The sequence below is a fragment of the Diabrotica virgifera genome, chromosome 10 (assembly GCF_917563875.1).
Source record: "Diabrotica virgifera virgifera chromosome 10, PGI_DIABVI_V3a".
In the NCBI taxonomy this organism is placed as follows: domain Eukaryota; kingdom Metazoa; phylum Arthropoda; class Insecta; order Coleoptera; family Chrysomelidae; genus Diabrotica; species Diabrotica virgifera.
The window spans coordinates 110,170,770-110,196,363 of record NC_065452.1 but is presented as its reverse complement, the minus strand read 5'-3'; the positions used below and the strand labels follow the sequence as shown (position 1 = coordinate 110,196,363).

At 33.1% G+C, this 25,594-nt stretch overlaps 1 protein-coding gene across 3 annotated transcripts in view; it reads left to right on the top strand.

Moving 5' to 3' along the window:
* LOC126893314 (alpha-taxilin-like) overlaps positions 1–25,594 on the top strand; it is a 43,432-nt gene extending 17,838 nt beyond the window's left edge. For all 3 annotated transcript variants that reach the window (XM_050663353.1, XM_050663354.1, XM_050663355.1), the window contains one exon: positions 17,911–25,594. In XM_050663353.1, coding sequence (XP_050519310.1) covers positions 17,911–17,960 — 50 coding nt within the window. In that variant the 3' untranslated portion in view covers positions 17,961–25,594. The remainder of the gene's footprint in view (positions 1–17,910) is intronic.

The window sequence follows — 25,594 nt, the reverse complement described above, 5'->3', positions numbered from 1 at the left end:
CGTCAATTTGTAAGAAACAGTTCAACATCCCATATCTCGGAAACGAAGCATTTGTGGACATTATGTTTATCGAGCAAACGGTCATTATTTTTTCATGCAGAATTAACCCTTAAAGTTTGTCGCACTTATTTAGAAACACCCTGTACTGATGAAGAACATGGCTAATTGTTAATGTACCTAACCTTTGTAGTATCCAACATTATTATTATTATCCAGATTCAGCCATACGGCCCGCACTCCCTCTAAGGGGAAAATTCACTCATCCCAGATACCTAGGGTATCAAAAGGATTGAGCTCTAGTGGGACTCTTTCCGTGTTATCGAGCCCTAGGTGACTTGGTACGCCGGAGTATCTCCCAAAAATTTTCGCACGCATCTGGAGGTCGAGAATAGCACAGCTTTCTGCATAGTCTTTTAAAGATGTTCATTTAGACCCAGCTTTTGATGTTTTCTATGAGGTTCTTTGGAATGACTCCAGTAGTAGAAAGAATAATAGGTATTGTCTGGGTACTTTCCATTCTCCATTGTCTCCTTATTTTTATTTCGAGATCTCTATACTTGGCGATCTTTTCGTTGTGCTTAACACGCAGATTATTATTGTTAGGTATCGCCACCCTATTAATGTTGTTTGCCTAGTAAGTTTATTAACTAGTATTAGATCCGGTCTATTGTGTGCCACTGTTTGGTCTGTGAGCACAGTGCGATCCCAGTATAGCTTGTAGTTGTCGTTTTCAAGCATTCTGTCAGGGACGTATTGATGATAAGGAAGATGATCGGTTTGGAGAAGTCCAAGTTTGCTAGCTAGTTCTTGGTGGAGAATCTTTCCTACTGAGTCGTGACCTTCTTTATAATCAGTTCCGACAAACGCCTGGCAGCCCCCGGTAAGATGTTGGATGGATTCTTGGGCTTGACTTAATATTATTATTATACCCATTGATCCAGATTTAGCCATACGGCTCACACTCCCTCTAAGGGGAAAATTGACTCATCCCAGATACCTAAGGTATCAAAAGAATTGAGCTCTGGTGGGACTCTTTCCATGTTATCGAGCCCTAGGTGACTTGGTATGCAGGTGTATCTCCCAAAAATTTTCGTACACTTCTGGCCGTCGCGAGTAGTACAGCTTTCTGCAATGATTATTATTATTATTATACATAAGCAAGGGCAGAGGGACAAGTCCCTAGTATCCCCAGAAAAACACAGAAATTACATAACTAACCTACTAGTAGATACAATATAAAACAAAAACAAAAAAGATATAATTTTGGTTTACATAAAAAAATAAAATAGTTCAGCTATAATAAAAAACGGTCAAGTCTGTTTTTAAACGTGTTGGTAGAGGGGGCCAAGACAATGTTTTCAATAAGGTTATTCCAACTCTCGAACACTCTATTTGGTAGGAAGTTCTGCCTTGATCTCGTGGAAAAGTTCTCTTTTTTAAGTATGAACTGGTGACCTCTGAGGCGTTCATCTTGGTTTATAGTAAACATTTCGTCGAGATTTCCGAAATTGAATTTTAATATTTTAAAAGTGGTTATTAAGTCTCCACGTTGTCGGTGAAGTTCGAAGGAAGTTAGATTGGCCATACTAAGTCTCTCTGCATAGGAGGGTCTTCTCAGTCGCAACGGAATTCGAGTGGCTTTTCTTTGGACGTTTTCCAACAATGTTTTGTCTCGAACCAAATCAGGATACCACGTTGGACCAGCATATTCAAGAATCGGTCTTACGTAAATAGTGTAAAGTTTACAGAATAACTGCATTGAAACTCTCGAAAAACACCTCCGAATAAGATATAGTCTGCAGTTCGCACTTTTACAAATAGAAGAAATTTGGTCGGACCACGTTAGACTGCTGTTTACGATAACACTGAGGTCGTTATACGAGAACACTGAATCTAATGGTCGCCCGTTAACAAAATACGGCACAAGTGGGTTATTTTTACCAATTCTAAGCACTACACATTTTTCCGCGTTTAAGGGCAGTAACCACTGGGAACACCAAGTAAAGATAGAGTCCAAGTCCCTTTGGAGGGTAACTGGTTTGTCATAGGATTGGCATATATTTTTGTGTCATCAGCATAGAACGATATTTTACTTGAAACATAATAAGGAACATCTCTGGTATAAACCGTAAAAAGCAGAGGTCCGAGGACAGAACTGTGAGGCACTCCACTTTCCACTAACCTGTCCTGTGAGAAAGATTCGCCAACTCTAACTTTGTAATGTCGATCTGTCGGGAATTCATCTATCCAACGGAGTAAAGTACCGCGAACTCCGAAATGTTCTAGCTTATGTAGAAGTCTGCGCTTAGGAACACGGTCAAAGGCTTTAGAGAAGTCTAGATAAACAACGTCGACCGGCTGCGAACTGTTAAGGGATAGCGTCCAGTCGTTAACACAATGTAGGAGATTGGTTAGAGTAGAGCGGCCAGACACAAATCCATGTTGTTGTGTTGGAATGACATGTTCCTGGAGAAGGAATTTAGTCATCTCCTCGGAAATAATGGCTTCCATGACCTTACCAACTACTGACAGCAAGCTAATCGGACGATAATTGTTGGGATCGAGTTTGTTGCCATTTTTAAAAATTGAGGTAACGGATGCTAATTTCCAACTCGGGGGTAAGGAATTCTGGATAAAAGACGTCTGCATAATTAACGTTAAAGGTATTGCAAGCGTGTCTGCGCATCTTTTTAACATTTTTGGTGTTCAACCATCTAAACCAGGTGAAGCGACTGTGCGAAGTTTCATTAAATGTTGTTTGACATGATCCACTGTAAATTCGACTTGCTCTAAGGATGCGCCGACACGGTTACACCTAATAGGAGGTAGGTTGCCATCATTCGATTCTTTAGTAAAAACCTGTGAAAATGTTAAGGAGAGAGTTTCGGAAGAATCAGTTTCAGAAGTGCATAAAGTCTGATTAGGTTTTTGTAGTAAAGGTATGGACACTTTAGATGTCAATGAGGATCTTATGTATTTGTAGACTTTTTTAATGTTACCACTTTCAATAACACTTGTTTCAAAATTACGTCTTAAAGTTTTTAGAAATGTTTGTAAGTTATTTGAAAATCTGCGGTGTTTTTGAAAATCACTGAAAAGCCCGGTCTGTTTAAATTTCCGCCAGAGATGTCGTTTGTGATTAATAAACATACGACATAATCGAATGAATAAAAAAAGAATGTGTGTGTGTGTACTTTGTACGCACGTAAGAAGTTATACTTCTATTATGTGATTTCAAATTTCAACGAAATTGATAATATCGATGGTGAAAGTTCCCAACCTCCTATGTCAATTTTTGAATATTTTGTTTTGTTGCCCTAAAATTAAAGAGGAATATGTATTTTGACTGTTTACAAGCTCCTATGTCGTTAATTCATTTATGGCCATCTATAAGCCAAATAATGAAATAACGACGTAGGAGCTGTAAATAGCAAAAATACATATTTTTCTTTAATTTAGGGTAACAAAACAAAATAGCCAAAAATTGACATAGGAGGTTGGGAACTTTCACCATCGATATGTACTTTAAAAGTTTATTTATATTTTATTTAAATATTAAACTAATTTTAATACTTACTACTTTCCAAAAATTTTTATTAAAACTATACCAAAAATTTAAAAAATAAAAGAATAAAACACACAAACACATTGAAAAATGCCACAAAGAAATGATATATGAACAATAATTGTTGGCAAAAATTTTAACTAAATACACATTTTCTGAAAAAAAAACATATATAACAAATATACTTACAATCATAAAATGTATAAAAAAAATAAAAACTTGCATTGGGGATCGAACCCGTGCATATTAGGGTGCTTAGATTTGTAATCGAAGCCTCTACTCATTTACACACTTACACATATTTGTCATGTGGGAAGATAGGCGAACTGAACGTTTTACTGTTTGACAGTTCTGAATTTAATCAAATTAGAAATGAATAACCATTTTAAATTTCGTTGCAAAACGAAAATACAGCCGCATCATATTCTAGTCCAATCAGAGAGTGCAGCAAGCACCTCTACCGGTTTCGAAACGTATTAGTCTCTCATCAGGAGGCACATTATGCTGCTCTCTCTGATCCAACCAAAACAAACTTTTTCTTTTTTAATCAAATCAGTTTGATTTTTTGTGGAATTAAAATATTAAAATACAACAAAACATAGAGTAAGAAAACAATATAGTAGATGAAGATTGGTAGAAATTTTGTTGGTAATTAATTTATGTAAATGAAAGCATTACCAACTAGGTAGGTACATTTTCCAAATAGGTAAGTACCTATATAATTTTTTATTACAATACTGAAACAAAAACCATTACAATTACGTACCTGTTGCTTTTAAAAACTATTTAAAAAGTCACTACAATTATAAACTTACTTTTGTCTGTGTCCTCACAACAATAAAAGCTAATATACACAACATTGGTTTACCCATACATAACCATTGACGTATTAATAAAATAACCGAAATATCGGACAGTTGTTGGCAGGACATTGTAATTACCCAATCAGAGCACGTATAACGTTTCAGCTGCGCATAACGTTTCAGCTGCGCCCAGGACCAAGACTTTTGATGAATTCGCGCACATATAAATTTACTCCCAACGCGCCTAAAAAAGTATAACTTCAAAAAACAAAATTTTAAGAAAACCAGAGGCTATAGTTGGGTTTTAATTTCAGTATTTTATAAATGCTAAGATATTCCACAGGGTGTTGCGAACTTTGAGAAAAAAAACACAGTTTGATTCGTACACCCGGTATACAATGAAAATTTACCTGTTTAGTAACAATATTATTACAGCGATACTGCTAAACAATACGGCTATAACATATTTAAAAAATTACTTAAATCGAACAACAGGTTTAGGATATACGAGACATCAAAAATGACCAATTTTTGGGGTGCCCGTTTTCTTTGACCCACAGTGTAATTCAGTAAATATTGGAAAATTCACTCATGTCTATTATAGCTCTTTATAGTCAATGAAGGATTTCCCAGTAATTAATAGAGAGAGTGCTAACTACTTCTTTAGTACTTCATTAACATTTTTTTTAATTGTCTGCATACCTTTTCACAATGCCAGAGTGAGTGGTCAAAGGTTCATATTCTGTTAGCGTTGATTGATAAATACGGGAAAGATACGAAAGCCTATGCATTATTTTGTTGTCTTTAAAACCTGCCCGTATAGTGGCGCGCCTAGCTTAAATTTGTTGGAACTAGCCTTAGAGGGAAGTGTAAAATTCCCCCTACTCAAGGAACTAGCCAAGAACACGCGGTTATTTTACATGGCCCGTATTCAAAATTTTAACGCAGCAGTCACTATCATATTAATCTGTATTATTTTTTTTTTGTTTTTGTTTCTGCAAAAATGTTGGAAATATAAATTGACTATGTATAGAGTTTTTTTCACTAGTCTTGACCACACAAGTAAATACTTTTCGAGTTATTTGCGAGTGAATATATTCATTTCTCAAAAAATAGTACGTTTTTAGACGGATTTTCGCAAATAACTAAAAAAGGAAGTATTTCACCAAAAAAACATTCATAGCAAAAATACAGCTTATCAAAAAGTGAAAAAAATGTTTTATATAAATATGACATATTCTGAAGTCGTAGACCCAGTAAAAGCAGAGTTGTAGCTAATGAAAAGTAGGTTCTTATTATTTGTCAAATTCAAAATTGAATATTTCTACATGAAATAACCAAAAAGTTAAGAACTTTTCGGGGAAAACTCATCATAACTTTTTTAAAAAGTTTAAAAACAGCTTTATTTTTTTTAGTTTCTAGTATCAGAAGTAAACAAGTTGCGCACAAAATAAAGTTGATCCCTTTTTTGTAAAAAAATCTAAAAATCACCTCCTAATTAGCATCTCAAATGAAATTAATCAGTAGCGCTTCATAAGTTACTTTACGTTTGTATGCTTATTATAGAGGATCTGTAAGTTTCATCGGTTCAAAGTGCTTATTTGTGAAAGGCTGTAGTTGAAAGGGCTTCAATGAGTCACTAATCACGAGTATATGCAAATTCGGAACAGCCATATCTTAACCAATTTTTGTATTACAGAAAAACAAAATATTCAGAAAACCAAAACCTTTACACTTTGGGATATTTCGTATCACTGATAATTAAAAAGTTATTTAAAAAAAGGCATTTTTTTTTTCAAAATAAAAAAAATACTGTAAAACTAAATTTACAATGAAACTTACAGATCATATGTATTAAAAACAATACATAAGTAAAGTCACTTGTGAAGCGGTAACAATAATTTGAGTTTATTCGTCTTGAGGGGCCAAACGAAAAACACAAACTACTTTTTTTCTTTTTAAATCGTGTTCTGTTGTGATTTATAGCAAATTTATAGCATCTCTTTCGAAATAAAAATTTTATGCAAGTTCCCTTTTAGAGGGTGATTTTCACGCTTTTTTAAAACTATTTTTACAAAAAAGGACCCACTTTATTTTCAGCGTAACGTGCTTACTTTAATGCTAGAAACATTTTTAAAAACAAAAACAAAGCTTTTTCGCACACTTTAAAAAAGTTGCGATGAGTTAGCAAATTTATAGCATCTCTTTCGAAATAAAAATGTTATGCAAGTTCCCTTTTAGAGGGTGATTTTCACGCTTATAAAGTATATTTTTATTGAATACTTTTTTCGATAAAATACTTACTTATTGTGTTACTTGCGTAAAACCGTCTAAAAACGTGTTTTTTTTTGTTAAAAAACGAACATATTCACCCTCAAATAACTCGAAAAGTATTAGCTTAGTGAAAAAACTCAATGGAACAAAACTTGCTACAATTAATCAGTTTATCCACTTGATAGATACTAGATAGTATTAGACTTATTGATATTATAGCTACCTAGCCTTATACAAAGTGGATTTAGAAAGTCCACATCTACATTAGACAACCTAGTGGATATTGAATCTGTAATTCATGGGTCATTTGGATGTGATAAAGTATGTTTGGCTTATGGCTATCTTTTATTATATTTTATAACGCGTGCCATTTGGGGATTAGATATAAGAATTCTATTAAGTTGGTCAATTGCAGGAAATATAAAATTTATTAATAATTTCCTATATAGACGAAACTTATTCGAATAAATAACGTTCTTTTAGACTCAAAAATCCAATTAAACGACATTCCTCAATGGTCTACTCGTTGCACTTTTTCTTATTGCCATCAATGACATCGCTAAATCACTTAACCCACTAGTCATTTAGAAATTAGAGAATTGGTCAAACACTACTGGCCTAGAATTTTCTCCCACTAAAACGAAAACAATAATCTTCAGTAAAACTCCAAAGAAGCACATTATACTACCAAAAATCTACCTAAAGAATTTCTTCTTCTACTTTTTCTTTTATATAGGCAGTACTGCCTGTTTTTCTTCAACGGTGCCTTTCATTCTGTCCCTAAATTGTCATTCCATCTTTTCCTTGGGCGTCCTATACTTCTTCGGCCTAACGGTGACTTGTCCCTGGCTATTCTTACTATCCTTGATTCAGACATCTTGCTTATGTGTTGATTCCACTCTTCTTTTCTATTCTTTACCCAGGTATTTATATTGTCTACCCCACATTATGCATCTGATTTCCTCACTTCTTACCCTGTCCTGTAGTCCTTTTCCAGCAATCCTTCTTAAGATCTTCATTTTGTTGGTATCCAGACGTCTTTATATTTTGCTTGCATCTGATCTTGTTTCGGCAGTGTAAGTCATAACTGGTCTAATAACTTCAGTCAAATGACTTATATACAGTCGAACACGCTTATTAGAATAACTGTTATAGGAATATCCCGGTTTAAGGAATATAAATTTGAGGTCCCGGAACGTTTCTACTAGCAGCCAATGATCGGTTATTAGAATAACCCGGTTATAGGAATAATTTTGCTTGGCACCAAGGCTATTCCAATAAGCGGGTTCGACTGTATTCGGTCCTTTGTTTCCACTCTAAGGTATTTGTTTTTCCAAATTGTGTCGTTTAGGCATCCGGCCGTTCTACTGGCTTTAATTATTAGTCTTTAACCTCTTCTTCGATATTATTGTCGGCTGATAGATTAATTCCCAGGTATTTACTTTTATTGTCTAAGTCCAATTTGCATCTTATTGGTTCATTGGATATTACTAAGCTTTTTGTTTTTTGGGCTGATATTTTCATATTCATTTCTTTTGCGTTAATGTTGAATTCGTGCAGTAATCTTTGTAGGTCGTCTTCGCACTCTGCTACTAACACGGTGTCATAAGCGTAAAAGAGTATTTTTATCTCTTTATCGCCCATTTTTTACCCTCTTTTTTTCTTCACTTGTTGTATTATTGCATCCAGCGTTATGTTAAACAGTAGAGGGCTTAGTGAATCTCCTTGCTTGATTCCTGTGTTTGCTTCTATATGGGTTCTGTTATTATTCCATTGACTTTCATTTCTATTTTATTTCGTACATAAATGTTTTCTATCAGTTTTATAATATTCAGTGGTAAATTTTTGTCATATAGTAGGTGTATCACGTCTTTTAATTGTATTCTATCAAACGCTTTCTCTAGGTATATAAAACAGAAAAACCCTCGCTTGTTATACTCTAATGATTTCTCCGCTATTTGTCTTATCACAAAAACTGCATTGTTATGATTTTCCCCTTCTAAATCCTTGTTGTTCAACCGATATATTTATGCACGCCATTATTTTCTTCATCAGTATTTTTGTTGGGAGTTTCAGTATAGTGCTCCGTAAATGTATCCCTATATAATTACTGGGGTGTGCCCTATCACTTTTCTTAATAACGCTATCATCTGAGTGGTACTCATTCTTCTGGAATTCTTCATGTATTTATTATTTTACTTATCAGGATATTCAGTTTTTTGTGAAGTCTCTCTCCTCCGTATTTTAAAAGTTCATTAGCTATTCCATCTTTCCCTGGTGCTTTTCGATTTTTCATCTGTTTTAAGGCGTTCGTTATATCTTCCTCTTTAATTTCTGTTTGCTCATCCGATTCTAATGCTGGTTTTCCAGTTCTTCATGATTAGCTGTTTGATACAGGTTTTCTAGGTAAGTTGTCCATGTATTTGTATCAATATGTTTTACTTCTATCAACTCCTTCATCTCTGCTGTTTGACCTCTTATCATTTTCCACATTTCCTTTTGCATCCCGTATAAGTCGTGATCCATCTCTTTTGAAAATGCTTACCAATGTTTTGTTTTCTTCCTTCTTACTATTGAGTTTAACTCATTTCAAACTCTTTTAGATTCTTCACATATGTTTGTCTCGTTCTTTTGAATTTGTATTCTAGCTAGATTTTCTTTTTTTCTTGGCATTTTATTTTTATTTCTTCACAGATCCATGGCTGTTCTCCTTTTCTTTCGTATTTGTTTACTTATCTTACGTTCTCCAAGTGCGTCCGTTGCTGCCATTTTGATATTATCTCTAATCTTCCTCCAACTTTCTTCTATGAATTCATCTGGTGTTATGTAGTTTTCGTTCAGTACTTTTTGCAGTCTTGTCTGGTATAGATCTCGTGTTGACAAGTCTTGTAGCTGTTCTACCTTTATTCTTGTCTCACATTCAATAGGGTCTTTTTTCCTGTTTTTTGTAGATGTATTCTGATTTTTCCAAGTACTAGGTTGTGATCACTTCAGATATTAGCTGCACTTAAACATCTTATGTCTAGTACTTGAGAATGATGGATGTTTCTGTTTGTCAATATATAATCAATATCGGATATGTGTGCTCTTGTATTTTTGAATGTATATTTTTCTTGATCTTTGTGTCTGAAGAACGTATTGTTTATTCGAAATTTGTTCTGAGAGCAAAAGTTAATAAGTAGTTCCTAAAGAGTTTACAATAAATTATTCAGAATTGATTAACTTCTTGGGAATAAAACTGGATAATCGTCTATCTTGGTAAGACAATATACACTCACTCCGACTGTCAGCTCAAACGGGCTCAACTTAATGAAAAATATCTCTCATAAACAATGGAATGTCGACGTCCAAACTCTTATGACTGTTCACTGAAATTTGGGTTTCAACCTGAGATACAGTCGGAAAAATGAAAGAATACCCATGAACGAACATATAAAACACGCTGTATTTTCCTGTCACCATGTCGCAAAGAAAATTGCCCAGCGCAAGTACATGTAATAATAATTATTACATGTACCTGTGCTGGCCAATTTTTTGTGTGACACGGTGACAGGAAAATACAGCGTGTTTTATATTTTATATGTTATATGAAATTACTCTTAATAGAATAATGTAATCGTGACTATCTAATATCTCACCTGACAATACAATGCACAATGGACGCCTACACAGAAATACACGGCACATTTAAGAAGTAAAGTTAATAATAAATAATTCAATAATTATACTTAGTCACTATTTTCCCCCTAACTCGGAAAATATCGACTGCACGAAAAAACTTGGATCGTGATTGCAACAATTCATGAGTCCTTACCATTTTTCTCGAAGAGTTTAAAGTGGCCGACGGGGCCGACCGGGTTACTAAGTCAATTTCATTTAAGTAAATACGTTTGCAATATCTCCAAACAAAATATACAATTATCAGAAGAGACTGTAATTAACGAAAATAACTACCTATTTTTTTATCGAGATTATGAGGCAAATAAGAAATGTAGGTACAATATCTAAAATCACCCAGTGAGTATTTTTCTCGTTAAATAAATTTTTTATTAAATAAATTATATTATTATATATATATTATATAAAATTATTAAATAAACTTTAGAATATTTAATGATTTGTTTCAAGAATTCAAATTAGAAGACAAATTACAACTACAAAATTATTCTTGCTAATTTAAAAACGAGTTTAGAAAGTAATACATATAGGTACACTCCAATAATTATTTTAAAGATTGCCATTGTTATCGTTGAATGAGAACTCAAATTTAAATGCATCAAAAGAATTAAATACTTTTTATTATAATCCGATCGACCCGACCGACCCCAAATTCCGATAACCAAAGCTACCTGAATACGTCTCATCGTTGTCTCAGGTAAATTCAATCTCGCACGTAGAAAGCTGCTAACGCCATATATTTCTAAAACCACTGGTGTCGTACATAAACGCTCATTTAGTTTCGTATCTTCCAGTATAGTGTGGTATAGTTATCAGTCAACGGTGTTAGTATCTATTTGTAGACTAGATTATTCTGTATAAACAAGTGTGCAGACTTTCAGTCTACACATAAAGTACCCCGCACAAACCTTATGGAAATTAGGTCTCAGTGGATTTAGTTCATACTTTGGGAAAATACTCTTCCTGATAAAAAGTACTCGTGGGCACATCTCGATCGTATGGAGGATTTTCAACATATAGAGGCACAAACTCGGAAAATTATAAGATTTACCGGGTATTCCAATTCCCTGAGTTACTGGTTATCTGGCAACATGTAGAAGTTTGGATTAAATAAAAGTACTAGTAGTCTATGATTTTTTCCTGACTATCCAATGGCGACCTTTACTTTGACCTTGACCTTCAACGGACGTCATCTTCTGGAGTTTCGAGGGTTTTCGGCATTAACCCTTAAACGCCCAACCTTTTTAGGTTCCATGTACGCCCAAAGGTGGGTAAAAAATGTCCACCTCGAAAATAGCTAATATATTTATTGAGAGTTGTTGAAAATGGATTAAACTTAAGAATCTTATGCTTAATAAACACAGCATCTTCTAAAATATTAATATAAACAATTTACAAACCTTACAACAAAATTACAATGTACAGTTACGGTCACTGAATAGTTTACACTTTAATTTTTACATTGTAATACTGCAAAAATAGCAGTGTCGTACGGATTTGATAAATGTCAAAGTCAAAAAATTTGAAAAAGTCAATGATTGTCAAAATTTCAGAAGTGTTGAAAATAAAATAAAACGATATCAAACTCCTCCAAAATGATTCGAATGCATTTGAGTGATGCGCAAAAGGCAAGAGCAATTGCCAAACTCGAAGAAGGTTGGTCACTTAGGTAAGTTGCTGCAGATTTAAACGTGAGCTATATTTGCATATGGAAAATCAAACAAAGATGTGTTTATCAATATTTAATATAAACTAGATTTAAAATAAAAGGGTATTTTAAAACCAGACTTCCTTATTTTCGTTATTAAGACCATAATCAAGTTTATTCAAAAAAACTTCTTTCTATACTTTTCATTTTGTTAAATTTTGTAAAATATATTATTTATATTATTTTGATTTTTTAATTTTAATCAACCTATTCTAGGTACACCACTGGTAACGTCACTTTGACGTAAAAGGTGCGTTTACACGGGGTAAAAATTTTAAAAATCGGCTCCTAGATACGTAATCCTGTAAACTATTTAATGACCGCAACTGTACATCAAAATTAACATACCAGTAATTCAGATTTGTCTATTTTCTCCATATTCTTTCTTTCAGACTCCTCATTGGCGGATAATTATGTAGATTATGTAATTATACATCGATAATTATATGGATTATCTTCCTACCAACGAGAAATTATATAGAAACCTTTAGTAACAAGTTTTGCCAAGGGTGTACTTTTTATGCCCATCCATATTTAACTCAAGATGCTGCTTTTATTTTCAAAAATATTGGTAGAACCAAATTAACATTCGATAATGGGCTGTCTTTTTAACAATAAATAATTTAAAAAAAAAATTTAAACACGTAATAAATATGTTACAAGGGAATACACATTAGGTGGACATTTTTTACCCACCCTTGGGCGTTTAAGGGTTAAATTGATATAAACAGATTACTCATGGGTTTTTGGGATCGCTTAAGGCGAATATGCCATCAGAGTTGACCTTAGGAGGACGTGGTGGCCAGGGCCACTGCAAGGGATGTCATCTTCTAGAGTTTCGATGGTTTTCGGCATTTAATTGATGCAAATCAATTACTGGACGGTTTTTTGAGTTTTGAGGTCGCTAAACACGAATATGCCACCAGAACCGACTCCCGGAGCACCTGGTTTCCAAGGTCAATGAAAGGAGCTCCTGTAGTTTCTAGGGTCTTCGGTACTACATTGATGCAAACGGATAGGTTTTTTGAGTTGCTGAACACGAAAACCCCATCAGAACAGACATCGGAGTACCTGGTGCCTAAGGCACGCCATGCTTTGGAGATTCGAGAGCTTTCACTAAACTTCAGAAGATGACGTGCCGTAGGCACAATGTGATTCGCGGGTCGGAACTGATAGTGTATGCATGTTCAGCAACCCCAAAAACCTAAGAGTAATCCATTTGCTTTCTCTGAAACTCCAGAAGATAACCTGTTTTAGGCACCAGGTGCTCCTGTGTCTGTGCTGATCACGTATTCGTGTTCAGCAACCCCAAAAACCTATAACTAATCCGTTTGCATTAATGTAGTACCGAAGACCCTCAAAACTCTAGGAGTCCCTTTCATTGACCTTGGAAACCAGGTGCTCCGGGAGTCGGTTCTGGTGGCATATTCGTGTTTAGGGGCCTTAACCCCCCCAGTTCCCAGTAATTCATTTGCATCAATTAAATGCCGAAAACCATCGAAACTCTAGAATATGACCACGTACTCCGGAGGTCAATTCTGATGGCATATTCGTGTTTAGCGATCCCAAAAACCCATGAGTAATCTGTTTATATCAATTTAATGCCGAAAACCCTCGAAACCCTAGAAGATGACGTCCGTTGAAGGTCAAGGTCAAAGTAAAGGTCGCCATTGGATAGTCAGGAAAAAATCCTAGTGTACTATTCTGCGTTCCGCAGTCACTTTGTAGTGTGGGCAGCATATCCCAATATAAAACTTATGGAACCTTGCAGCTCAGTGTTGCCGGTTTTAAGCAGACGAACTTAAAGTCCGTCTAAATAGAATATTCCAGAAGTCCAAAACATCTTGATTTGAAAATCTGTGGGTTTTATTATTTTTAAATAATTCATAGATAGGTACTATGAAAGATATTTATACGATATTAAAGATATATCATTTGAATATTAATTATAATTAGCCTGTGATTAATATTATATTTAATAGTTATTTATGATATAAGTGTTAAAAGTACAATTTTAAGGCACGCAATTCACATGAGTGCCTTAAAAATGTACTTTTTAACACGTGTACTTTGTACGCACGTAAGAAGTTATACTTCTATTATATGATTTCAACGAAATAAATATATTTTCAACAGGTTATTTGTATTTAAAGATTAAACTAATTTTTACTTACTACTTTCCAAAAATTTTTATTAAAACAATACTAAAAATAAAAAAAAAATTAGATAACACACGGATTCGAACCAGTGACCTCTCGATCTCCGGTCGAACGTTTACCACCGAGCTAAACTCCCTTTGCTTAGATAGCTTACAAGATTTCTCATACATACTGACAAATTTAATAGACCAAGTGAGGTATAAAAATACTTAAAAATTTATTTAATATAAATATTAATATCTCTTGGCAACACTGTTCTTCATAAGAGTCTGTACTGAAAGGTGACCGTGTAACGCAGTATAGTACTTTTCTTTGATCCAAACTTTCTACATGTTGCCAGATAACCAGTAATTCAGGGAATTGTAATACCCAGTAAATCGGTAATTTTCCGAGTTTGTGCCTCTATATCTTGAAAATCCTCCATACGATCGAGTTGTGCCCATGAGAACTTTTCATCACAATGCTTCAAAGAGTATTTTCCCAAAGTATGAACTAAATGCACTGGGACCTAATTTCCATAAGGTTTGTGCTTCCATACTTCTGTAGGAAGAGTATCTGTAAGTCCAACCTTCGACACCGTACAAAAGAGTAGAGAACACATAACATCTCACTAATCTAATTTTAAGATTCAAAGTAATGTTGTTTCCACATAAAAGTTTCTTTATCTTAAAGAATGCAGCTCTGGCCTTCTCTATACGTATTTTAATTTCTTTGCTCATGTCCCAGTTCTCATTTAGATTACAACCAAGGTAGGTGATACTGTTAGTTCTCTCTAATTGTTCACCATAAGCTGTTACTACTTCCGGTTGTATTGGCGTCTTACTGACAACCATCGCCTTGGTCTTTGCGGTGTTTAGCTTGAGTCCATATTCATCACACGTTGTGGTAATCCTATTAATCAGATGTTGAACTTCTTCATAATTGCTCGCAAGTAACACCGTGTCATCCGCGTATCTCAAATTATTAATATTGACGCCATTCATTTTGATACCACATTGAGCATTATCCACTGCTTTATTGAAAACAAACTCGGAATAGATGCTAAATATTGGTGGGGACAAAATGCAGCCCTCCCTTACTCCTCTTCGTATTTGAAGTTCTTCAGACGTGTCCCGGCCAATCCTGATGTTTGCACGTTGATGCCAGTAAAGATTTTTGATAATGCGTAGGTCTTTATCATCATTATCCACTTTCTGAAGAATAGCAATCATTTCAGTATGTTTTACCCGATCAAAGGCCTTCTCAAACTCAATAAAACACATATAAACCGGATGTCCGACATCTCTGCATCTCTGTAAACTAAACAGTGTTTCTGAATACTGTTATTCTATTTTTGGTACATCCTAGAGTGCAAAATTCGTAGAAATATCTTTAAAACATGACTCATCAAGCTAATGGTTCGGTAGTCACTACATCTTTTCGCGTTTGCTTTTTTCTGTTTTCTGACAGCAGTAAAATGTATTTTGAATTAAATAAATTACATACATTCTTCTTTTTGTGTCAATTAATTCAATTAAAAAAAAAATTTTTTGGGCACCCTGTATAAATAATTGTGTTAATTTTTATATTACTACACTAAGCACCAAAATTAACGCACCACCTTAAAAATGGGATATTGTTGATGTCTTTTATTTCCTAAACCTGTTGTCCGATTTTAGTGATTTTTTTAATATGCTATAGCCTTATTCTTCAAGAATATCGATGTAATAATATTGTTGCTAAACAGATAAGTGTCACTGTATACCGGGTGTAACAATGATAGTGCGTTTTTCCTTAAATTTTGGAACACCCTGTGGAATATTCTAGAGTATATAAAATATTGAAATTAAAACTCAACTGTAGCCTTATTAGGCTTTCTTAACATTATGCTTTTTGATTCATTTGCTTATGTTGGATAATAAAAAAGTTAGGTACTATAACAACTAGCAACGTTCTTCATTAATACAGGGTGTTTCTAAATAAGTGCGACAAACTTTAAGGAGTAATTCTGCATGAAAAAATAATGACCGTTTGCTTTATAAACATATGTCCGCAAATGCTTCGTTTTTGAGATACGGGATGTTGATTTTTTTTACAAACTGACGATTTATTTATTGCTTTAAAACCAGTTGAGATATGCAAATCAAATTTGGTGGGTTTTAATACGTAGTTATTACACATTTTTTGACATACAATTAAGAATTTTATATTCACCATTGACGTGCATACGGGTAATATGACTGGTATGCACGACAATGGTGAATATAAAATTCTTAATTGTATGTCAAAAAATGCGCAATAACTACCTCTTAAAACCCATTAAATTTTATTTATCTCAACCGGTTTTAGAGCAATAAATAAATCGTCAGTTTGTAAGTTCAACATCCCGTATCTCGGAAACGAAGCATTTGCGTACATATGTTTATAAAGCAAATGGTCATTATTTTTGCATGCAGAATTACTCCTTAAAGTTTGTCGCACTTATTTAGAAACACCCTGTATTGATGAATAACATGGCTAGTTGTTAAAGTTGTTAACCTAACTTTTTTATTATCCCACATAAGCGAATGAATCGAAAAGCAAAATGTTAAGAAAGCCTAAGACTACACTTGAGTTTTAATTTCAATATTTTATATAGGCTAGAATATTCCACAGGGTGTTCCAAACACACTATCATTGTTACACCTGGTATACAATGACACTTACCTGTTTAGCAATAATATTATTACATCGATATTCTTGAAGAATAAAGCTATAATATACTAAAAAAAAATACTCAAATCGGACAACAGGTTTAGGAAATACGAGATATAAAAAATGTCGCATTTTTAAGGTGGTGCGTCAATTTTGATGCTTAGTGTATATAGAGAATTGAATGACCTTTCAAATGAGCTAGCATACGACCTCTAATCTCATTTCACAAAATCATTGATTAAGGCATCACGCCCAGATGAATGACGTCACTCGTTTGATATATAAATGTCAAAAAATCATATTTTAAAAATAAAAAATCGACCAGTTTCGGGATTTACTTACAAAATCGCCGATTCACGAAAAAAAGGAATTTATTCCAACCTTTACGTGCTTACTGTGTGTACATTATATATGTTATTCCTCATAAAATGCTATGAATGGTCTAAGACGTAAGATGCAACCATCAGATATCGAATTTTATCAATATTATATGAGTTTCGCTCAAGGTAATTGAAAAAAAAAATTGCAAATTTTTGACAAATTACTAATACCGAACATAATTTTTCTTTATTACCAAATTGTATAACTCTTCCGTTCCGATAGAAAAAAAAAGGTTATCAACTCTTCAATGTTCATTAGATTTTTAATGTATTTTATTTTGAAAAAAATTTGCAATTTGTTTTTTATTAGAAGCTTGTAATTGCGTATTAAAAGATAATTTTTAATTCGAAACAACTTTTAATTTTAACATATTTCAATATTGTGCGAAATTCATATTTTTTGACATACCTCGTACAAGATTGGCAAAACTTGATATCTGATGGTTGCACCTTAGGTTTTAGACCATAAAAAAATACCTTTTTTTTCGTAAAATTAATAACAAAAAAGTTTTCCATAAATGATTTCAACTTATGTAGACACACTGTATTTTCACAAACCATCCCAAAGTAATTTGGTTTTTACTTTGGGGTAGTTTGTGAAAATGTGTGCAAAAATCTAACTTGTGCCAGTTGTCATTAATATTACTTTAATTATTGTGTTTTATTTTAGGGAAAGTTCCACAACCCGTTGAAAAAAATTCCGATGAATCAGTCCAATAAATTTCGAAGGTTTCGCTGCATTCATGTTTCCTTCGACCTTTTTGTGTTTTGGTCTAAAGGACATTTTTTACTTTTCTCGTGTTTCTTTTTTATGTCCATAAACTATGTTCATAAATGTTATTACATAGAATTTAAATGTTTAGTCAAATTTTATTAGAAAGTTGGGGACGTACAATAGCAATACAATTACACGTTGGAAGTGTGCTTTAATTTATTCATTTCTGCTTTATTTATGTTTAGCATATTAAGCTAAAACTTGGCTATCTTCAGTATTTTTAATGGTTTCAATGTTGTCTCAATCAGAGACTGTACTTTAAGGGTTGATCACTAAACATCACTAAATAATATACTTCTACTTATTTTATACTTAGATCTGATATAGTATAGACGCATTTTAATCCGTTCGCTACTAAGCTGGTATTTAAGTTTTGTCCTCATAGACCATAGCTATTTCTTCTTCTCGTTGTCCTTATGCCCCATAAGAGCGTTGGACTTTGGTATCACCTATCCATCTTTTACCCACTTCTTCCTGTCATTCCCTTCATCTGTTACACTGTTTTCCCTCTCTTGGTCCCGATTTCCTCGATTTGTTCCATCCACCCCTTTCTAGGTCTGCCCCTTCTTCTTTTCCCCTGTCTATTAGCATCTGTCACCTTCTTTACTAGTCTGTTCTCGTGTATTCCAATTATATGTCCAAACTAGTTCAGTTTTCTTTTTTCAATTTTTTTCTCTATTAGTTTTCGTTCCTTTCCCTTTTGTCCCTCTCCAGCTATTTTCTTAGCTGCTTCATTTCTGCTGCATTTATGGCACTTTCATGTCTTTTATCTGTAACCCATGTCTCGCTTGCATATAGAAGAGTTGGTGTTGTGATTGTATTATATACATGTATTTTTGTTTCCTGGCTGATTTCCCAGTATCGTATTATTAATCGCATAATAAATTTTCGTAGCTTTCTTTGTCCTATTTGCGATTTCTAGGTCTAGCTTTCCGTCGTTCCCAGGTACTCGTAGGCCGTCACCCTCTCCAATTCTTGTCCTTTACAGAACACTCGTGTTTTGCATCCAATCCCCTGCTCCTGCTAACCTATTTTCATCGTCTTGTATTTGCTGATGTTTATTTCTAATTTCATTTTCTCAATTTCCTTAGCTCATACACCAATTATTAGTTGTTGCATCGTTCTCGGTTTGTCTGCTATGAGAACCACGTCGTCCGCATACTGTAATCCTTACATCAATAACGGGTGTTAGGTGCGTGTAGCCCATTATTGTTTTTAAGTGGTTTGTTCTTCTTTTTATATTTTGAAATAATTTATCCATAATTATGACGAATAGGAGTGGGCTTATCTCCCTAGCTAAAACAGGCTATCTCCCTGTTTTATCCCCTTATTAATCCTAAATTCTAGTGATCTGCTACCTCCCATTTGTACTTTCCCCAATACTCTGCTGTAGATACTTTTAATTATCTGTAATAGTTTCCTCGGTACTCCCAGCTCCTCCAGAGTATTCCACAATACTTTCCGATCTACTGAGTCGAACGCTGCTTTACGGTCTATGAATATATTTTTGATATATGTTTGTTCCCCGATCATTATTTTTGTCTATTATATTTCGTAGTATGCTTATATTGTCAACTGTTTGCCTTTTGGCTCTGAATGCTGTTTGTTCGTCTTCAAGTTTTTCTTCTACCTCTGTTCTTAATCATCTGTCTATTATTCTCGTATAGAGCTTGAACGCTACTGATGAGAGGCATATATCTCTATAGTTTCCACACGTGGATTCTGCTCCTTTCTTGTGAGTTGGGATCAGTAAGTTTTCTTCCCACTCTCTCGGCATTTTGTTTGTTCTCTGTGCTTCTCTCATTATTTCCAGCAACCACTTCTTTCCCTATCCATTTTATCATTTCGTGATCAGTTTTATCTGCTCCGCTCGCTTTTCCTATTTTTAATCCACTTATCGCTTCTTTTAATTCTTCTGTACATATTTCTTCCATTTGGGTTTCCATAGCTATTTAAATTGCCAATATGTGCAGTGCGATCCCCGGCTCACGGGTGAGACGCTGGTCTATGAGAAAATCGATGTGGCTCATATATGAGTCGCTTGGTAGCGAACGTGTTGAATCATGGACCAACTGGACACTGTTTGACAAAAAACGGACACCAAGTGTAACACTAATATTATTAAAGTGAAATACACTCCTATCATATGGTACAAAATTGTCTTAACCTACAAGTATGTATATTGTATATACAGGTTTATTTATTGCTGATTTATTTATATTTAGTTCTTTAAGCCAAAACTAGACTGCCATAGACTAGTCTTAATTGTTGCGACATAGTTTCAGAGACTGTATTTTAGAGTATAGTTAACAAGTTTATAAGATTCTTTGATATTCGTTGAGAAAGATGAGAACAGTTGCTTACTTTCTCCTGTATGTTAATTTTGAATAATCTAAAAAAAATTAAATATCTGAGTTTTTTATGCAGCAGTGTATTTTAAAGATATCAGAATCATTTTATACTGATACACATATGACGCTATTTACAGTAGAATCCCTATTATTCGTGCTCCACATGGCCGGATGTGGCACGGATAACCAAACATTTATTTCTTATATACAGGGTGTTAGTAAATAAGTATGAAAAACTTTAAGGGCTAATTCTACATAAAGAAATAATGCCGGTTTGCTCCATAAACATATGTCTGCAAATGCTTCGTTTCCGAGATACGGGGTGTTGAAATTTTTATTTCAAACTGGCAATTTATTTATTGCTCTAAGACCAGTTGAGCTATGAAAAAATTTTGTGAGTTTTACGAGGTAGTTATTGCACATTTTTTGACATACAATTATGAATTTTGTATTCATCATTGGCGCGCATACGGGTAGTAGTCTGAATTTTTTAAAGAAAAAAATAGTACGCTACTGAGATATTTCAAATTAAAAATTATTTTTAAATTCCACGTTTAATTTTTGATAAAAAAAGCCTTTCTTGCCTTTTTTCACATGGTGCACCGTTTTTATGCAGAAAAATAAAACACCTTGACGCGTATTTTTCATTTCTTAATATAATATGAAGAAATATCCAATATAATAATACTAAACTGGAACAATAACAGAAAATATTACTAATAAGTTTTTAACTAGGTGCAGAGCTACAACACATGTTAAAAATGACCTCCTTTAGAGGTTATAGAAGAATTTTATATTCATAATTGGAGCGCGTACGGGTAATACGGGTAATGGTCTGAATTTTTTTTAAGAAAAAAATAGTACGCCACTGAGATATGTCAAAGTAAAAATCATTTTTGAATTTCTGGTTCAATTTACGACAAAAAATCTTTCTTTCCTTTTTTTCATATGTGGCGCCGTTTTTATGCAAAAAAATAAAACATCTTAAAAAAAATAAAACAACGTTTACAAAGTATTTGAACTAAGTTTCTATGCATATGGAAACTACCTCAAATACTTTGTAAGCGTTAAGCTGTTTTATTTTTTTTTGTACAAAAACGGCACCTCATATGAAAAAAAGGCAAGAAAGATTTTTTGTCGTAAATTGAATAAGAAATTCAAAAATAATTTTTAGGTTGACATATCTCAGTGGCGTCCTATTTTTTCTTAAATAAATTCAGACCATTACCCGTACGCGCGCCAATGATGAATATAAAATTCTTCTGTTACCTGTAAAGGAGATCATTTTAAACATTTCTTGCAGTTTTGCACCTAGTTAAAAACTTGTTAATAATATTTTCTGTTATTGTTCCAGTTTAGTATTACGAGTATTATATTGGATATTTCTTAATAATGTATTAAGAAATGAAAAATACGCGTCAGGATGTTTTATTTTTCTGCATAAAAACGGTGCACCATGTGAAAAAAAGTCAGGAAAGGTTTTTTATCAAAAATTAAACGTGGAATTTAAAAATAATTTTTAAATTGAAATATCTCATTGGCGTACTATTTTTTTCTTTAAAACAATTCAGACTATTACCCGTATGCGCGCCAATGATGAATGCAAAATTCTTAATTGTATGTCAAAAAATGCGAAATAACTACCTCCTACAACTTCATTTTCATAGCTCAACTGGTCTTAGAGCAATACATAAATATGCAGTTTGAAATAAAAATTTCAACACCCCGTATCTCGGAAACGAAGCATTTGTGGACATATGTTTATGGAGCAAACCGACATTATTTCTTCATGTAAAATTAGCCCTTAAAGTTTTCCATACTTATTTACTAATACCCTGTATAATACACACATACATATTATGTACCTACAAGAAGAAGATACATAACAGAAAAAGAGTATTTTTAGGTAGGCTGTGCTTAAGAAGTCAATCACTTTTACGAAGCAAGCGCCTGGGGTACACTTTCAATCATACTTTCAATCCATGATACAATAACCCAAGATATGATATGACGTCACATTGTGAGTAGATCCTTTAAATTTCGAATGCATTGCCATTGTGATTTGGAGATTTTAGCTTTTAATATCAGTTATGAAACTTTCTAGAAGTGCTGTTTTCTTTAGTATGATTAAATTTAATTATTGAGAACATATTCTAATAATAAAAATCAATCAGAAACATGATTTTTTTATTATTATGCAACATACGTCTAATTATACAGTGTGGAAGGCACTTGTAGAATAAAATGATTTCTCTCCTTGTTTCGAAAAATTATAAAAACTGTGATACTCGTCGATTTTTAAATAAATATCTGCACTTTTTAAACACAAATTTAAATTCACGGGGTGATTCATAAGTCAAACAGAGTCCATAAGCTTTATTTTTAATAGAACACCCTGTATATTTTTATATTTTTAAAAGCTGCTTTACAACAACCTGATTTCAACTAACTAAATCATGTAGGGTGAATTATGAACAGTACAGGATGAAATTTTGAAATTATTAACTATGGAATCCACTTATGGAATAAAATTGTTTGTGTTCTTATTTTAAAAATTATAAAAAATGCCGGAACAGGTCAACTTTTAAATTTAAATGGTGATTTACAGGGTGATTTACGCAAGTACAGCATAGTCCATGATCTTTAGTTTTAATGGATCACCCTGTATATTTTTATGTGCTTAGAAGCTACTTTATCACTTTATCTAAAAAAAATGTATTATTCGGGTCCATTATGAATAATACACGGTGAAATTTTGAAAAGGTGAAATTTTTAAATTATTCATAAACTCCATTAAAGATACAAAACCAAAAAAAATAAATATTATTTATACTTAGTTTAGAAAATATATGTCTTTATTTAGCTAAAATACCATTATTATATATATAATTTACTATTATTTAAAGTATGATAAATTATTAGATAATTTCAAAATTTTATGTAGGTACCTATTTAATATCTTGACGAAAATTTAACCTATATAATTTTAAAATTTCATCTTGTATTATTCATAATAGGCCCTATACAATACACTTTTTTGTGATGAAGTTATTTAGCAAATTCGAAAAACAAAAATATACAGGGTGTTTCATTACAATTAAAGATCATGGACTATGATAGACTCGTGTAGATCACCCCGTATATTTTAATTAATGTTTAAAGAGAGCATATCTAAATTTAAAAGTTGACGTATCTTAGCGTTTTTTATAATTTTTTAAAATAAGGACACAAACAATTTTATTCCATAAGTGGTTTCCATACACCATACATGATATGGGTCGTTGAAATCAGGCCGTTAAGTAGCTTTTAATAATATAAAAATATATGTATAGGGTGTTCCATTAAAAATAAAGCTTATGGACTATACCAGGCTTATGTGAATCACCATGTTTAAATTTAAATTCAGCTTTAAAAAGCCTACATTTATATATAAAAATAAACGGGTTTCAGTGTTTTTTAAATTTTTTTAAAATAAGGACAGAAATAATTTTATTCCATAAGTGCCTTCCACCCTATATGTAATACATGTATTATACACCCTGTATTGTACACCATGTATAATACATGTACTGACGATGAAATAAAGGTAACAATAAAATTGTAATGTGTTAAATGATAAAAAAAGTTAAAGCTGCGATAGTCATGAAGCCCATCAGTTATATTTTTTTATTACTTAAGTTCTCTTATTCATTAATTATATTTATGATCACACATCCTAAGGACTATTCAAATCTAACTATGAATATAATATTTTTGATAAAAGTGTAACAAATTATAAGTAAAATTCACCTTAAACACAAAAATAAACAGTGTTTACTATACGACAACACTGAATATAATGCTGATCTACTCACAGAGTGACGTAGCTACGTTGGCCCCGCCTACCTGCTCCATGTCATATCTTCTGTTATTGTATCATGCTTTCAATCGGTAGTAACACGTTGTACTTACGGAGCACATGGTTTATGAAAGATTGTTACTTTTTTATAAAGTTTAATTCATAATGTGACAATTTGATGTATTCTGCGCAAATTCAAAATGACAAGGTCCGAAGGTTCTCGTTTCTCGAAATAGTCTTAATACAATTTTGGTAGCTTCCTCATCCTCCTGAGTAATTACTCTTTTGATTTATACCGTTCCATCACTTTTTTTTGGCTTGACTCTCATTTTCGTATAAATCAGTTTGAGCGGCTTTTCGATTTTCAAGTTTTCGTGAAAATCCGCTTGCTTAACACACATTCGCCCAGAGATTGTTACGCTCTCCGACCTTTTCTGCAGAAATCATTTGGTTGGAAAGTACTTCATCGAGTTGTTGAAAACTCAATTTTTTATAGAATAAAATTTTGTAGATCCACTTTGTATTTATTGATATGCCGTATTGTTTGTTTTCCAGCTTCATAGATTCGTGATAATGAAAATGATGCGACACGTCCCCCTTTTCACTTTATTTAAAATCACTAGCTTCTGTTCAATCCTTAAAATATTTCTTTGCGTTTTACACTAGCTATTACTATTTTTGAAACACTTGTTTTAGTAATATAGCAGAGTAGCCTCTTCAGCATCAGCGGCAAATGACAAGCAAATGATTTCCTCCAGCACTGGTGCCATCGATATTGCATTATACGTCTCTCTCCCGGTATATAGTTTTCGTCGAATGACTTACAATGATATTATTTCGATAAAATCTCAAAAATGCAATTTGAATAATGAAAAATTATATCACGGATAATCGGGGTTCTACTGGATTTATTAATAGTAGAAATACATATGACGCTACTTATTTAATAGTAGAATTAGATTTAGTTTTCTTTTCAACCATTAGTTCTCTTCTCTGTACTATATATGTATGGGTAACGCTAATTTTCGAAAAAAAGTTTTCTGTTTCAAGGTTTGTCACATTTTTGTAGTCAAAGGTTGCAATTGCGACCAATTGGGTCTTCTTACATTCGAACGATAAAGAGAAATTATACCACTTTTATAAATTACCGACACTGTTTCTTAGAGCAGCTAACAAATAAAAAATAACTGGTCCAATTGAAGAATTAACAAGAAAAGCGATAGTTCATCCCAATATAGAGATCAACTTTTTTCTATATATAACTACAATGCCTTAGAACTTATGTGATAATTAATGTTACTTAATTGACAAACCAGAAAATAGTAATGATTGTATTGTACCTCAAACTTTCGTATCTGTTTATTCAAAATAAAATAAATTAATGTGTCAA